This window comes from Melanostigma gelatinosum (genome assembly GCF_949748355.1).
Source record: "Melanostigma gelatinosum genome assembly, chromosome: 12".
Taxonomy (NCBI): domain Eukaryota; kingdom Metazoa; phylum Chordata; class Actinopteri; order Perciformes; family Zoarcidae; genus Melanostigma; species Melanostigma gelatinosum.
Genome location: NC_136645.1, coordinates 4,643,168 through 4,658,327, shown reverse-complemented (window position 1 = coordinate 4,658,327; position 15,160 = coordinate 4,643,168). Strand labels below are relative to the sequence as shown.

Here is a 15,160-nt window from a genome sequence, read left to right as displayed (position 1 = left end):
ACATGCGAGTTGTGCGTGCTTACAGTTGTTGTGGCTCTTGGTGACGCCGTCTGAGTCCAGTGCGTGGTAAAAGTCGTAGACCGAGCGACCCAGCAGGTCCTCAGGAGTGTATCCCATCAGCTCCGATACCCTGTAACACACACACACACACTCAGTAATGCACATCATTTCATGTTATCAATTTGAACTTTTTCGTTGATTCCTTTCTATTCCGCAGTGCTCACAAGACAAATGCCGCCCTCTGCCCTGAACCTCTGCACTTCAAAAGGCTTCACACACGATTTGGAAATCAAGCAGAGGGCTGAGTCTTCCAAAAATAAGAATTGTTCACATTCTGAGTCTCTGCTATGTGCTTCTGGGAACAGCTTATCTCTTTCCATCACTCACTAATGAGGATCTTGTTGCTGGTTCACCTCATTTAAAAATCCCTCTTTACCTTCAATGTTTCTCCAAATCGCTCTTACCAGTAACTACCTCAATAACACAGGTTTTTGGGGAGTAAATTACAGGATTACAGTAATCTGATTACCAAGAAAAAGAGGCACTGAGGTGCAGATGTGTCTCAACATTCGGCTTATATTTACTTTGTTGAGTGCAGAAGGTAAATACCGACTTAGTTTTCGGCCCTGTCCACACCGAACACACTTGGAGTGCTTTACTCACTTTCGAAGGAGAGTCTCTTCCCAACAAACTGTGCTGTGAGAACATAATCCAAACCATCAACAGGAAATGACCCCTGAGCAGGCGGTTTAAAGGAGGCCAGAGAGGATCAACTGGGACAAAGAGTGCAGACTCGTTCGTCATGCTTAGCCCAAATTAAAAGAGGCTGGAATGCGATTTCTTTTGACTCCTCCCTCCACCAAAATCTTTCAGTCTTGCAAATATAATCTCGAGTAAGTAAGCTGCCTGTGAGTGTTTACGCCTGTTATGTAGCTTGGGTTGGCTTGTGAACATGAATAAACTATACAACGGTGCAATTGCTGGACTAAACCTACAGTCTATTTTTAAAACTATTTTACGATGCAAATTATATTTAGGATGAAGATGTGGACGAGTTGTGTGGAGTAGATGTGTGAGTGACTGCGGGGAAAGAGGAGAGAGAAGGTTCTGGCAGTGCAGAGACTCTTATCCTCACATAACCCTGACAGATGCAGGCCAAGGAGAAAATGTGGACTTTATGAGAGGCAGGTGAAAAAAGAGGCAGTGAGAAGGAGATACTAAGGGAGGAATAACAGGAGCGACAGACGGGAAACATGGAAGGGAGGTTAGACTGAGAGGTTAGACTTCTCCTGGACGTTGCCTTCTGTTGAGAAGTTGGTCTCCTTCTCCCCTAAGTGAGAAGTCTCCTTTCCCTTTTCCCTCCTTCACTTCTCTTTCTTGGTCTACCCCTACTCGACCTGTTACAAAGCCAGACATGAGCTAAAGCGAACTTTCTGTCCCTTCCCTAATGAGTCTAAGTCCCCGCTGAGCCAGGAGGGCGACCCGCCTACTGTGAACTCATTTGCGTAATTGGAGCAAAGATTTGGGCAGCTATCAAATTGTACCAAGAAGGCAAGAAAGAAAACAGGTCCTTGTTTGTAGAGCGGTCACGCACAGACGTGTGCACGCAGTAAGAAAACGCACACACGCTTTTTCCCCCGAAAGAAACCTTTGGCCCGCATGAGCAACTTGATAAGATGAGAGGATGTGAGCATGTGCTTGTGTAACTCGAATCAGAAATGTGTGTGTGTGTGTGTGTGTGTGTTTGTCATCACGTCCTCGTGCCAAAGGGAGAGAAATATTTGGATGCAAATGAACCGGCTCTTTGGTTTCAAGATGGCCGCTGTGCCTGTAACAGAGTTGGCTGCAGAAGCACAAATCATTTAAATGTAACGTTCCCATATTGACCATTGTGCGCACACACACACACACACACACACACACACACACACACACACACACACACACACACACACACACACACACACACACACACACACACACACACACACACACGATGTCGAGGGACAACTTCGAAACACTGGAACTGGAACGTGAATCTGTCATCGGGAACACTTGGCCCAGTCTGAAAATGTGCGTGAGGACGTCTTATTGAAGTATTTATATTTCATGCCTGGCTTACATTTCCCACCGACGTCCCTGCCAAGTCAAACTGACACAGTGAAAAGAATCAGTCAACAGTGTGCTGCACTTTAAGGCTTGTGTTTTAACTGGCAGCTGTCCACAACATGAAGATGTTCTTCTACTGAACTCTACAGGTGTTAGGGTAAGGACTCGGTCAGTACACGGAGTCTCTTTCTGTGAAGTCATGCTTCTGGTTTCAGTCTCTAAGGTGTGGTGGCTTTTTTTTGTTGCTTTTCATAATTCGGGTTATTCTCAGATGACTTTAATCCCAACAAGGCATGAAACATTATATCCTCCTGTGCACGTGTTGTCTGCCTACCTCTCGTCACAGTAGGTGAACTTCATGTCCATGCTGTGTCTGCTCAGGAAGGTCTTGCTGTCCAGCGGTGTGTCGATGTTGGACGGGTGCGCGATGGGTTCGCACATCAGGACGGCGCAGGTGAGCGGGGGCTCTGTGAAGCCGCGCAGCACGTGCGGAGGACAGCTGTTGTACATCTTCAGGTGTCCGGTGCAATGCAGCACCTGGAGGGAGCAGCAGGGGGACGAATGAAGCTCACGTCTCTCTGTCTCTGTCTCTCTCTGTCTCTGTCTCTGTCTCTCTCTCTCTCACTCTCACCTTCCAGCTGGCTGACTTGAGGTTGACGGTGCGTCCTCTGTTGGTCACTGTGCATTTCATCCTCATGAAGAAGTCTCGCTCAGTCCTCAGGTCTTTGCCTTTTTTACCGAAGCCGCTGCCTGAAACACATAAGGGGGGGGGGGGGGGGGGGGGATTAAACCAACATTCATTACTAATTCGATTATATTGTCTTATTTTAGTGGCTAAATTAACAGAATCCTTAATCTGTCTTTCCCTGTCTTTCCCTTATGAGAAAACGGTGAAGATTGAGTCTCTCTGTGTCTCTCACACACACACACACACACACACACAGGACGTGAAATTGGGCCAAGCTGTTACATCACAGGGTCAGAGTTCAGTCTCGGAGCTGCAGTCACAGAGCAAAGTGGTGAAGTGTGTCTTTTGGTCGACGTCCACACTCACAAGTGTGTCTTTATCTTTAGGTAGTTACACTTCAACAAAACAAACGATTGGAAAAAAAAAAAAACCTTCTCTCGTCCTCTCTGGAGATGAAGTGAGTGTGTGTGTGTGTGTGTGTGTTTAAGTGTGTGTGTGTGTTGATGTGTGGTTTTGTGTATGTTAAAGGGACTATCAAATATACGGTATTAATCCACTTGTGTGTTTTGTGACCACTGCTGATAAGAGTTATCAAACGCAGTTTTGTGTGTGTGTGTGTGTGTGTGTGTGTGCATTATTTTCTCATATAAACGTTGGTCAGTTACACACTGATTCATTTCCAGTGTTACACAGTTGTATCAACGTTGCTTTTCTGAGAGATGCAACAATTCTGGAACTTCTTACTTACTTTTATCTTGCTTTGTATCTTGTGTGTGGCTTTCCACTACGGACACTGCAACACACCATGTTCACGATCACACACACACACACACCTCGACTGTATCTCCCTTTAGGTTCCTCTCTTTAGGTTCCTCTCTTTAGGTTCCTCTCTGTACGGTCTCTGACCTTCTGTTCTCATATTTGTTCTGGACACTTGTTCATGAGAGATAATATGGCACAACACCATACATGTAGGGTTTTTGACTTGGTGCTGAATGGTGATATAAGGGCCCCAGAAGCTCAAAGGATACGGACGTCACGGTGTTCATTAAATATTTCGGTCAAGAGCAAGATAAGACAACTGCTGACGAGATTGCCATGAAGCTCAGTGCGGATATTCATGGTCCCCAGAGGACATTTCCTCAATTAATGAATTACTAATTCAAATGACAGTGAGATGTGGTTGTGGAAAATTGTTGTCAAGAGGTAAAAACAAGAATGAGGATAACAGCTGTGTGTGTGTGTGCATGTGCGTGTGTGTGTGTGTGTGTGTGTGTGTGTGTGTGTGCTAACCAGATCTCTTCAAGCTGAGATTTTCTCGGATCTCCTCGTGGTCACATGGATGTGTGAAGTCAAAGATGCTGTGACCAGTGAGGTCAACCTGCAGAAGAAAAACATTTTTTTTAAATATAGAAATACATTTCCTCTCAACACTTAAGACAAGCTGCGTGTTTCATGTCTGGCAGCAGCAACCGTGGTTTGTTTGGAATAAACAGAAGAAGAAGAACTGGGTTGTGAGTGCGAGCAATGACAGTGAACGTGATTAAACAAATAAAAGAAAGTGTGTCACTCAAAAGCTTCAAAACAAACAGAAACTCATCACTACAGACACGAAAGAACATCAAGAAAAGAAGAGATATTGCTCCATATCTTACAGTACACTTCACCTCTACTGTGATCTGCTTTTCAAACCGCTGCCAGAGAATACAAAACCGTGGAGTGTGTTTAGAGTTGAACCTCAGGGTTCGGCCTGAACACACACACACACACACACTGCTGGCATGAGAGGTATTTCACCCCAAACATAACAAGCTCGTCTGCCTGACAGCTTACATCCATGTGTCCGACTCTGACTGTCGGTCTGGATTAATGCCTTCCTGTTTCCCATCTTTCAATATAATAAAATGATTGCATTACAGAAAAAGGGAGAGATGTTTGAATGTTTGTAAATGTACTATTTGTATGACGAGTAACACCTGCAATAATCAACTGGACAGGACCAGTTATTTGGTGTTTTTAATCTCGTTACTTGTAGTTTCATGTCCATGTACAAGTTTTTCGTTTTCTACTCATATTTGTTTGTGACGTTTATGATGGAATTAAATGAAATCAAATTCATTTCATGAACAAAGTTGGTAATTGACTTGGAGAAAAAAAAAAGGATTAGATTGAATTTTGTAAGATGATAATGATCTGTGGCTAATAATAACAGCTGGTAGAATAAAGGGCCTTGTTGTCTGATGTGCATTTACCATGAAAACCAACACAAATCTTCAAGTTATAACATTAAAATCTATTTAAAACTGCTGCGTTTTGTCTTCATGTCGGAAAAATACATTTCTTGTCTCTATTGATTTTGTTTTCCCCCCCCTATGTTATGTCCACCTGTCGTGTTGCTGACAGTGTGTACCGAGTCTCTGGTAGAGCGGACATCAGAGTGAAGTGACTCCCGTGTACTGACTCGTGTTTATTGTTGAACGGATGTCCGTCTGCACGCGTCTGTTTTTTGTTCTGATCCTAAGAGCGACGTCACAGAGTAATGGTGTTGTACCTGCGTGAGCCCCATGAATTTGCTGATGTTCTCGGACAGGAATATCATGTCGCCGTCGGATGTTACCATGGTGATGAAGCCCTCCAGAGACTTCAGGTACAGACTGTCCATCTGTCCGTCATCGTCACCGTCACCGTCACCGCCTCTGTTGCTGCTGCTGCAGCCTGGAGGGAGAGACAGAGAACCAGGTGGGTTACACTCAAAAGTTGTTTCTCTCATTATAAATTCACGTGTATTTCTACGTGTGTGTGTGTGTGTGTGTGTGTGTGTGTGTGTGTGTGTGTGTTTGCGCGCATCAGGCTCGTTTTTCTTCTTGAAGCTTTGGCTCAGTGCCAAAACAAACCAGTGCAGCTTCTTCCTGCGTCTCAGGCCGCTCCTGACCCGTGACCCCGACAAATTACACCCAAAACTGCACAAGCACTTTGACGACATAACTCACACATTGTGCAATTATGCTCAAATAGGTACAGTGCGGTATCCAAACATTGATACACAGAGACTCCAGTGTGTCAACAATGTCTCGTTGATGAGCTAATTAATACAAACTGGCGCCCGCTCAAGAACGCGTGCGTGTGTGTGTGTGTGTGCGTGTGTGTGTGTGTGTGTGTGTGTGGACCGTGGCTTCACTCTGAACAAAAGCCCAGTCGCCGATGGGGGCGGAGGTGCTTGCAATTCCTCCAGTGTGCTTCCCTGAGATAAGAGAGACCCGCTCTCGAGGCTCCCGGCGAGGCCTGGGGCTCGAGTTTGGAGCCGGGCCCAGATAGAGTTAACCCCCAGAGCTTTTTCACGGGCCCCGGGGAGCTGGGGAGACTCTCGGGAACCCGGTCCAAAGACCGGCGGCACCTTTGGCCTAAATACTTAGCTGTGATTACCAGCCATTTGAACTGAGTTGCACTCTGTTGTTCTTTGGTTGCATAACCGCCCTTGTTTCAAAATAAAAGGCTGCAGAAAAAAAAAAAAGAAAGAGTCTGATAGGGACAGCTGCTGTTCAGATAATCACTTCCTCTGACATTTGTTCTGTGACGCTGGACAGAATGAAGTGACATGTGAGACTCTCACAGCATGTGACTTGGGATAGTAGTGTGTGAGTTCACTGATTTACGGTGGCATTTATTGTTTTCTTTTCTGTTTGTCTTTTCTCTGTCTGAGATTCCCGCTCCTGCTCTCATAGCGGTTTGAAACCCAAACTTTATGGTGTATGACTCGTAATAAACCTGTCAGAGAAAACCCTGTTAACATCATCTGCTCTCTGATCTGCACTACACTTATTTAAGAGAATAAAGATTTCAATGTCGCTTAAATAACGTGATGAAACAACCTGTGAGCCACTAAATCTTTAGCGGCAGCAGAGAACTACAAACTGTGTCAACTTGGGACCATGAATCAGATGTGCTCATATTATTGCAACCAAGTTAATAATCAATATTGTAAATATCGCCTAAATCGGCGTTCCTACAGCAGCTTGCATTCGTGTTCTCGGGTGCATGTACAGTATTTGTGTGTGCAGGAGAGCGTGTGCATGTTTGGCGCCAAGGCAGCCGGGTGTTATGGCTAGCGGGAGTGATGCCAGCATCAGCTGAACGGTGGGCAGAGCTCCGTGTTTCCTCTCCAATCTCTCCTTCCATCGCCGAGCAATCAGACCGGCCTGATAACGCTCTATCTGCTGCTGCATCGTCCTCCTCCTCCTCTATCCTCCTCTCCTCCTCTCATTACTTTAACTCCTCCGAAACAACTACGTCTTCCTCGCCTCCATCCCTACTCCTCCTTCGTGCTCATCTCTTCTGTCCTCCTTTGTCTGCAAGAGCATGTCTGATTACCAGGATTTTTCCCCTTTTTGATGCTGAATTTAAAGGGTCACAGTTTACCGTTCACGGGAAGATTTGTGGATTATTCCGAGAACTGTTTCCAGAAATGTTTAATTTACCTTCATGCTGTTACGGTGGCAGCTGAAGTTTCAGGGGCAGATATGGGGGAACATGAAATTGAAACTAACTGCATAACTAGACAACATATTTTGTTTTTGTGGCGTTTTTGTAATTTGGGGGCACTGACCCTTTTACGCAACACAGAACTTTGCACTGTTAATGTGGAAAACGTAAACATCATGCAAACTGCTCTGATTTTGTTATGTTCACAAAAATATTTTGAGCAAATACACACACACACGTTTATAATAAGTATATTGTATCAACAGTTGTACAGATTGTACAGTGTACTATCAGGACATGCCACTTCCAATACAGTGACTAATGGATTTGTATACATGACTTACTAAAATCTAATTCTTCCTACACTTGTCATTTTTATTGTCATTCTGATTCATTTTTAAGCTCTCAAAACTTTTGCGCAACCTTTTTTTTGCCTGTACTTTTATTTTGACAACCTTTTTTTTGCCTGTACTTTTATTTTGACAACCTTTTTTTTGCCTGTACTTTTATTTTGACAACCTTTTTTTTGCCTGTACTTTTATTTTGACAACCTTTTAACTGCAGAGCACTTTGAACCGATGCACTGTATAAAAGGTACAAGATAAATAAAGAATGATTGATACATTGTTTTTGATTGATGACACTCTACAAATCAAAAGAAATAGGAAGTAGCGGCCGCCGTTGTTTCAGGAAGCAGTGGTTGTATGCATCACTGTTTCCCCAACAAACGCTGCAGAGCAGGTTATAAAAAGACAATAACTAGGCCACCAAACGTTACATAAGAAGACATTAATAGGAGAATAGAATGTCAGTACGGTTAAGCTCTCGTATTAATCAAATTACTTTCCTGTTGCACTGACACCTTGTTATTACAAAGGCTTGTTCAATTCTTTATTATCGTTCAATGCCACAGAAGCTTGTTTTAAATCACATGTCACTATCAGATAAGGTTACAAACCAAACAAACAAACCCATGTGTGAGACTATATATATATATACACACTCCACAAGTTCCGATTGTCTGCACGTGATATAATGATGGAGCAAAAAAAAAAAAAAAAAAAGGCTTAATTCATTTCTATGTTATTCGTAAAAAAATAGCTGAATGCAGGTTTAAATATATGCTGAGAAAATCAAGAACGGGTTTGACTTTTAATGGGCCATGAGGAAGTCAAACGGTGTTCAACGGCTGGAGTGCCTCACTTCACCAACTTCTCTCCCGTTTCCCAACTCGGCCGAGAAAAACTGTTTGTATTGCGACAGTCGTATTGCCGCTGCAGTCGTTTCATTTTGCTGTTCTCTGATCTCATTTTCGGGACACCGACGCGGCGGAGGAATTCCAGAACAATAGGTCTGTTTCTTTATCGAGCTTCCTCAGCTTCTAATTTTAAATTATACAAGAGGAAGGAGAAGAAGTGCAAAGAAAGGGTCCGACGACTACCTTCCTACTTTACTGGACGATTAGTCATACACAGCCCCACACACACACACACACACACACACACACACACACACACACACACACACACACACACACACGCACACACACGCACACACACACACACACTCTGTATGTTTCCTATGTGTAACACATTTAAATACAAAACACTGAAATTTGAATGTGTTTGTATGTGTGTGTGTGTGTGTGTGTGTGTGCAGTGTTCATACCTGTGGCGAGCACCTTGCGTGTGCGCAGGGAGCTGATAGCCAGCCTCATGATGGAGGCCTTGTCCAGGTGAGAGCTGACGCTGAGGGGTAAAGGCAGCTGGTGAGCGAGCTCATAGAAAACCTCCGTCTCTTTGCTGCGCCTGGAGCGAGCTGCATCCCGAGACTTCTCCTTACGCCGCTCCGAGCTGCTCCTGCACGGGAAACAAACACCACAGACAGGAGGAGAGTTACACCTTCGGTTGGTTCTGTGACACACAGTGAGAAATCATAAATAAGCATCATAAACACAACATCACACCGGCGTGTTTGAATCCTCTTCATGTTTTTTTTTTAAAAGTTATTGCCACATGCTTTCTTGCAGGTGGAGGAAAAAGATTCACTATGTGAATGTCACATTGTCGTCCCTGTGTAAAATCAATCTGGTTTACATTTACCCCTAATATCACAAATCACAAATATGCCTCAACACGCACACAGTCAGGTGAAAAAAACGTTGTTTCTCCAAAGACGAATTTCGCAGGAGCTACAACAAGTTTGTAATCTAAATATGATTTCTGATTTTGGTGCTTGGGAATAAACGCACCAGTCACGGTGCTACTCATTTCTCAGGTAAGACCGTATCACTAAAAAGGAGAATCTGGTCTAGACCGGGGTTATCACAACATGCAGTGAGACACGTTATCTGTTCCAAGGACCTCAGAAGTAAAAGACCATGTTTCTGTCGTCAAGACGTGGAAGCCAGAAGGTGTTAGCAGCGCGGCGGTTAGCTGTAAGACTCACTGCAGGCCCCATGAAGTCCCACGAGGAAGATGAACGAGTTTGCATACCAAGTTTAAATGAACGCTATATTTCAAAGACCCGAAGGGAGCAACGTTGTGTTTTAGCACGAGCTGAGCGTGATGAGGTTAAAAAGCTTATCTGATTACGGTGAAACACATCTCTCTGAACAAAGAGATTTTCAACTTCTGAGCCGTCTGCAGGCTGAACGTCGCAGATAACTTCATACACCACATCAACAGATGAGGTGTGGCTGACCTGTGGGGACGCCATGCAGCTCATCGCAGAGGATCAGGTCCGTGTCAAACCTGCAACATGCAGGACCAGAGGAACAACAACACAACAGTGCAAACAGACAACGCAACAGAAACACATTGTAGAAGACCAAGTACTTGTGTCTTGTACTTGTGCCGCCTTGTGTCCTAAATCCATCAATTCCAAATCTAGTTGACGACTCATTTGACAGGGACACCATGCAGCAATAAACACGGGTGAAAGAAACCATCTGCTTTACATCAACAACATCAGTGTTGGTGGGTTCAGATCATTAAAATCACAGTCATCCCCCTCTGGCTACAATCGAGACGCGACAGAAACAGAAGCTACACAGTCAAACATGCAAATGCACATTAAGGAGTCGATATCGTACGATTAACAGGGAAGGCAGAGCACAGAAGCAGCATTATCTTATCTCGTCGAGTGTAGGTCCCATCAGTCTCCCTGCTCGTCGGTTTAAACTCATTAACCCCGACTGACCATCGCCCAAACCCTCATTATGATGAGCCAGCAGACAGACTCCGACCGCTTCCACTCAATCAAGTCAACTGGAATAGCTAACTTCAACTAGCTCCTGTGTGTGTGTGTGTGTGTGTGTGTGTGTGTGTGTGTGTGTGTGTGTGTGTGTGTGTGTGTGTGTGTAATGCCACTCTTTGATTGTCTGGGACCATTGTTGCTGCAGTCTTTCAGGATCTGAGACAATGGGAGTCACAGAGCTTCATCGAGCTGCTGAGCCTGATGCACTCACTGACCCCTCACTCACGTTCACACACACACACACACACACACACACACACACACACACACACACACACACACACACACACACACACACACACACACACACACACACACACACACACACACACACACACACACACAAGAGGTAACTAAGTGCACACTGTATGTACAGTGCTGGAGCTTAACTTCACATTTGCGTTCTATCTTCACTCTTTTGCTTTTTCTTTCCTTCGTTTCCTGATTCATAGTACGGTAATATGAAAGCAACATTTTGTGGGGAAATTAACAACGGCGTTAAAGTTAAAATCTACACTTCAAAGGCATGCATTAAAGTATAACAAAGAAGGCAAAGCATCCAGGATCTGAGTATTTGGATGCACCGATACCGACTCAAAGAGCTGGATGAGGTAGCGGGGACATTGGAGCCCATCTGTCTTAACCCCTGTCTAGGTTTTGACTAATTTGTTGCTGCATTAGAAAGGTTTACACTTCAATTGTAAATTGTTTTGTTTTTTCTGGTGTACAATTTATTATTCTAATAATTCAGAACAATTAAATTCGTATTTTTTGCATTTTGTTTTACAATGTTAGGAAAGCAAAGTTCAAGTCAGTGTTGCATTACACATAAAAGGTTGATCGTAGTCCCTTCCACATAGTGAGGCATAAATTATCTATGAATCCATAGACTGGTGGAGAGCGACTTGAATTACAACTGGGAACCAGAAGCAGCTGGTCTCATGTGACACCTTCTTTCCACTGAAACCCAATCAAAACCAGAATCCACCTCTAGATCACCTGATCTGCAGCCCACAGAGAGCGTCTGCTCTGGGTTTGTTAAACACAGCCCACCACCTACAGCACCTGTTTAGACGGGCCTTTGTTTAGCTTCCCCACTCTTCAGTTTTCTCTTATTGTGACGCAGTTTGCGACGTCCGACAGAAAGGTGCTGAGTAAATAAACTTGATTTCAATGTTTATCTTTGGTGCAGTCATTGTCGCTCAGTGCAGACACAACAGTCTGGCTGCAGAAGGGCACTGAGTTCATGCACTTAACCATGTGGACAATACAGCAACTATCAGTCGCTCCACTCATCCCTTATCAAACATCCCGAAAATCACTTGAAGTCTTTTGTAGGCCAGATTTTGTTTCCTGTTTAGGAATGTTTTTAAGACCTTTTGCTTACAAACAATCTCAAAGAAATCTGTATTTGCTTAGACTGATAAGTAATACATGCGAGTTCAGAAATGTCACCAGAGAATCGTTCACTTTCTGTACTACGACTGCCTTGTATTCTTTAAAAACCCACTTTAAGAGATCTTTACCAAAAATATATAGTTATGTGTTTTGATTAAAACATCTGTTTTGGACAATATATTTTTGACGGACTTTTTAAACTGTCAAAGAGAGCGTCACCCCACGATGACACACAGGAACACGGCGCTGTCCGATTTGACAGTGCTGAAGTGTTCAATCACATTCGTCCTGGCTACCTTTACTTTACTGTACGATGATTCATGTGTTGATCATCCGCCGTGTGCTACGGCCGACAAATGATCCGACACGACATAGCTCAGGAAAAAGTAAACCAGTGTATTTTATAACTTAAAAAAAAAATTGGGATCAATTTTCTAAGGTATTAAACCAAGTATCTGTAGCAATTGTCATTTAAATTTCTGTGGGAAGTTTCTGCGTGAAAGCGTTTCTACAAAAAACATTTAGATTCAAGTGCGAAGGAAACCCCCTGTCTGTCTTCTAAGGGAGGCCAATACAGTCAGTAATGTACTGCAGGTATGTGCCGCTGTCAACACGAGGAAGCCCAACGCTTGTTCATAAATAGCACTGCCAATAACTCTCACGCAATCACACACGAGCTTCGTGACACAACCTTTTCATCTGCAGCCAATTTGAGATATGTGACCGGTGCATGCCTGTCACAGTCACAGAGTCTTGTGATGATTAAGAAGGTCACACACACACACACACACACACAGACACCCACCCACACACACACACAGGTTGTTTTGTCCCTGGTGTCTTCTCTGTTGCTACAGGCAGAAGTCCTCCTGGATTCTTCCTCGGCCCTTTAGCCACACATCTTTAGCCGCATACTGCAGTAACACATAACAAACAAGCCAAGTTTCTGTCAGACCTCACTGAACACGTAACCAAAACACACTGAAAAACAATGAAGTGACGAAAGAATATTGTTACTTCGAATAGATTCCGAGAAAAATGTCCACATATTGACCGCCGGCCTTTTGGCACCTTTATCAAAACAAACCAATCAAAACGCGGTAAAGTTGAAGCTTCCCAGAATAAAAAAAAACGCCTCACATGAATCACATCTGTGATTTCTGTCCTCGCCAGAAAACGATGCAAAAAGCGGAGATAACGTTCTCTGTTCCGCTCTGATTCATCGGTACATTTAGGCCGGTGATAAAAGCAACCTGAGCCCGGGCGATGCGGGTTGCCAGCTATTTTCATCATCCTGCACTCTCACAAACATTCATGCGCAGCTCTAAAAGGATATCTGAGGTCTACCTGCGGCCTGCCGGGATGGTCATGTGATAGAAACTCAGCACATCGGTCAAGTGCTGTACTTTTGAGGTATTTTTACATTTTCTGCTATTTTATACTTCTACTACATACATCTAAGAGGAAAATATTGTAGTTTTTTTATCGAACAGTTCACTTATTGTTACTGTACATAAAGAAACATGTAATCGGTTTATGAAACTCAAATTGCTGTCGATTAAAACATTTCCTCCACGTTTCAGAGGTCTATGAGTAAGCAGCTCCACCAAGGAGACATTTTCCCTCTAAACTTCTCACATCGTCTCATTTAACTCACTGCTTTATTAATTGTAAAGTGATTATTATTGTTGGCGAGGCAGGACCCTGAGGTCGGGCACCTCCGATTGTATAATAGACTATTAGACAATGAACCTTCTTCTCAAGCTCAAACCAATGGGTGACGTCACGGCTATACGTCCACTTTTTACATACAGTCTATGATTCTTGTATCAGTCAGAGGGGACATTTATCTGTGGAGCAATCACTTCAAGTTTTGATACATTTTTTGTGAGAATACTTCTTAACTTTTACTTAAAGGTGCTAAATTCGAGTTTGGGAGCCTTTCTGTTGTCTCTCAACAGCTCTCAACGTGGCGATGGGAGAGCGACTTCATGTTGGCATTACTCCTCCGCTGCTATATTAACTCTCTGAATATCGCATTGACGTTCTTTAATCCGGATTTTGAATGTAGACCTTTGAATGTGGAGTGTTTTCAGATTGTTGTCGTGGAACTTTTAATTAACTGAAGGATTTGAGTACTTCTTCCCCCACGAACAGATGGCCGGACGGACAGATGGACAGATAATTAAATACAATAATAGACTGACAGAGAGAGAGAGAGAGAGAGCGATAGAAGACAGGAAGAATATACATACCTGGCATTCTCAAACCTCTGTGCCAGAAGCAACGCTGTCACTCTAAACCACAGAGAGTCACAAAGCCAGTTAGCACACAGGAGGAAAAAGACCACGCACACACAGACGGACTGACTCTCACTGGACGTGGAACCGTGGTGACAGAAGCATTCAACTAGGATTCAGGGTTGAAGACGAGAGCGAGTGCTAAACCCGTCGCAGTGAAGAGGCAACAAGAGCCTTCTGACACTGATCAACAGGGATGCTCTGATTGAGATCAATGCTGGCATATTACTGCACAAATACATACAAAACTGATGTTTACAACTTGTATGAAAGTCCATCAATCAACATCATCAGCATGCCCAGAAGGCTGCGACTCATTTAAACAATGCAGCTGAGCCAGATGTTTCGCTTGCTTCGATTAGCTCCTGGGCGAAGTAGCCGACGCTCACTTTAATTTCACGGTACCCAGTGAAGACAGCAACTGTCCTCCTCGCCCTCGGCCGCTCATTCAGTTTGCTTCCCTCGCACACACCCTCCGGCTTTTTTTTTCAATCACTTTCTCTTTCTCTCTTTGTGATTAACTCGTCAGTTAACGCCTCCAACGGCCTGCAGCCTGAGCGGCGACAACATGTGCTCGCACATTTACGTGCAAACGCAAATACGCGTATGAAAGATCAGATCCTAACAAAGACAACAACAGATGGAGGATATGTTGTGTCTGTTCGTCGCTCTGCTGGCAGTAATGAGACTGATGATACAGCTTTCCCTGCACGACGCTTCATCTGCTCGTATCTGCATGTGAACAGTGTGCGTGTTCCGGATTACTTGGCCGTATCATCGCTCGTGTACTGATGAAAGAAAATGAGCTTGATGCTCATTCATTTACATGCGAGCTGTATCTTTTTACTGCTGAAGTCTCGTCTTTCATTTCTCACGTTAATAAATGCCAGAGAACACTGCTTATGCAGAATAATGTTCAGGAGCGAGG

At 43.9% G+C, this 15,160-nt stretch overlaps 1 protein-coding gene across 1 annotated transcript in view; it reads right to left on the bottom strand.

The window, feature by feature from the left end:
* The window catches only part of epas1b (endothelial PAS domain protein 1b), a 35,290-nt gene that overhangs the window by 11,408 nt on the left and 8,722 nt on the right, over positions 1–15,160 (bottom strand). Inside the window, exons 2-7 of the mRNA XM_079280302.1 lie at positions 8,945–9,135; positions 5,349–5,512; positions 4,091–4,178; positions 2,741–2,859; positions 2,444–2,646; positions 24–130 (exon numbers count right to left, since the gene is read on the bottom strand). Of these exons, the coding sequence (XP_079136428.1) occupies positions 24–130; positions 2,444–2,646; positions 2,741–2,859; positions 4,091–4,178; positions 5,349–5,512; positions 8,945–9,135 (872 nt within the window). The remainder of the gene's footprint in view (positions 1–23; positions 131–2,443; positions 2,647–2,740; positions 2,860–4,090; positions 4,179–5,348; positions 5,513–8,944; positions 9,136–15,160) is intronic.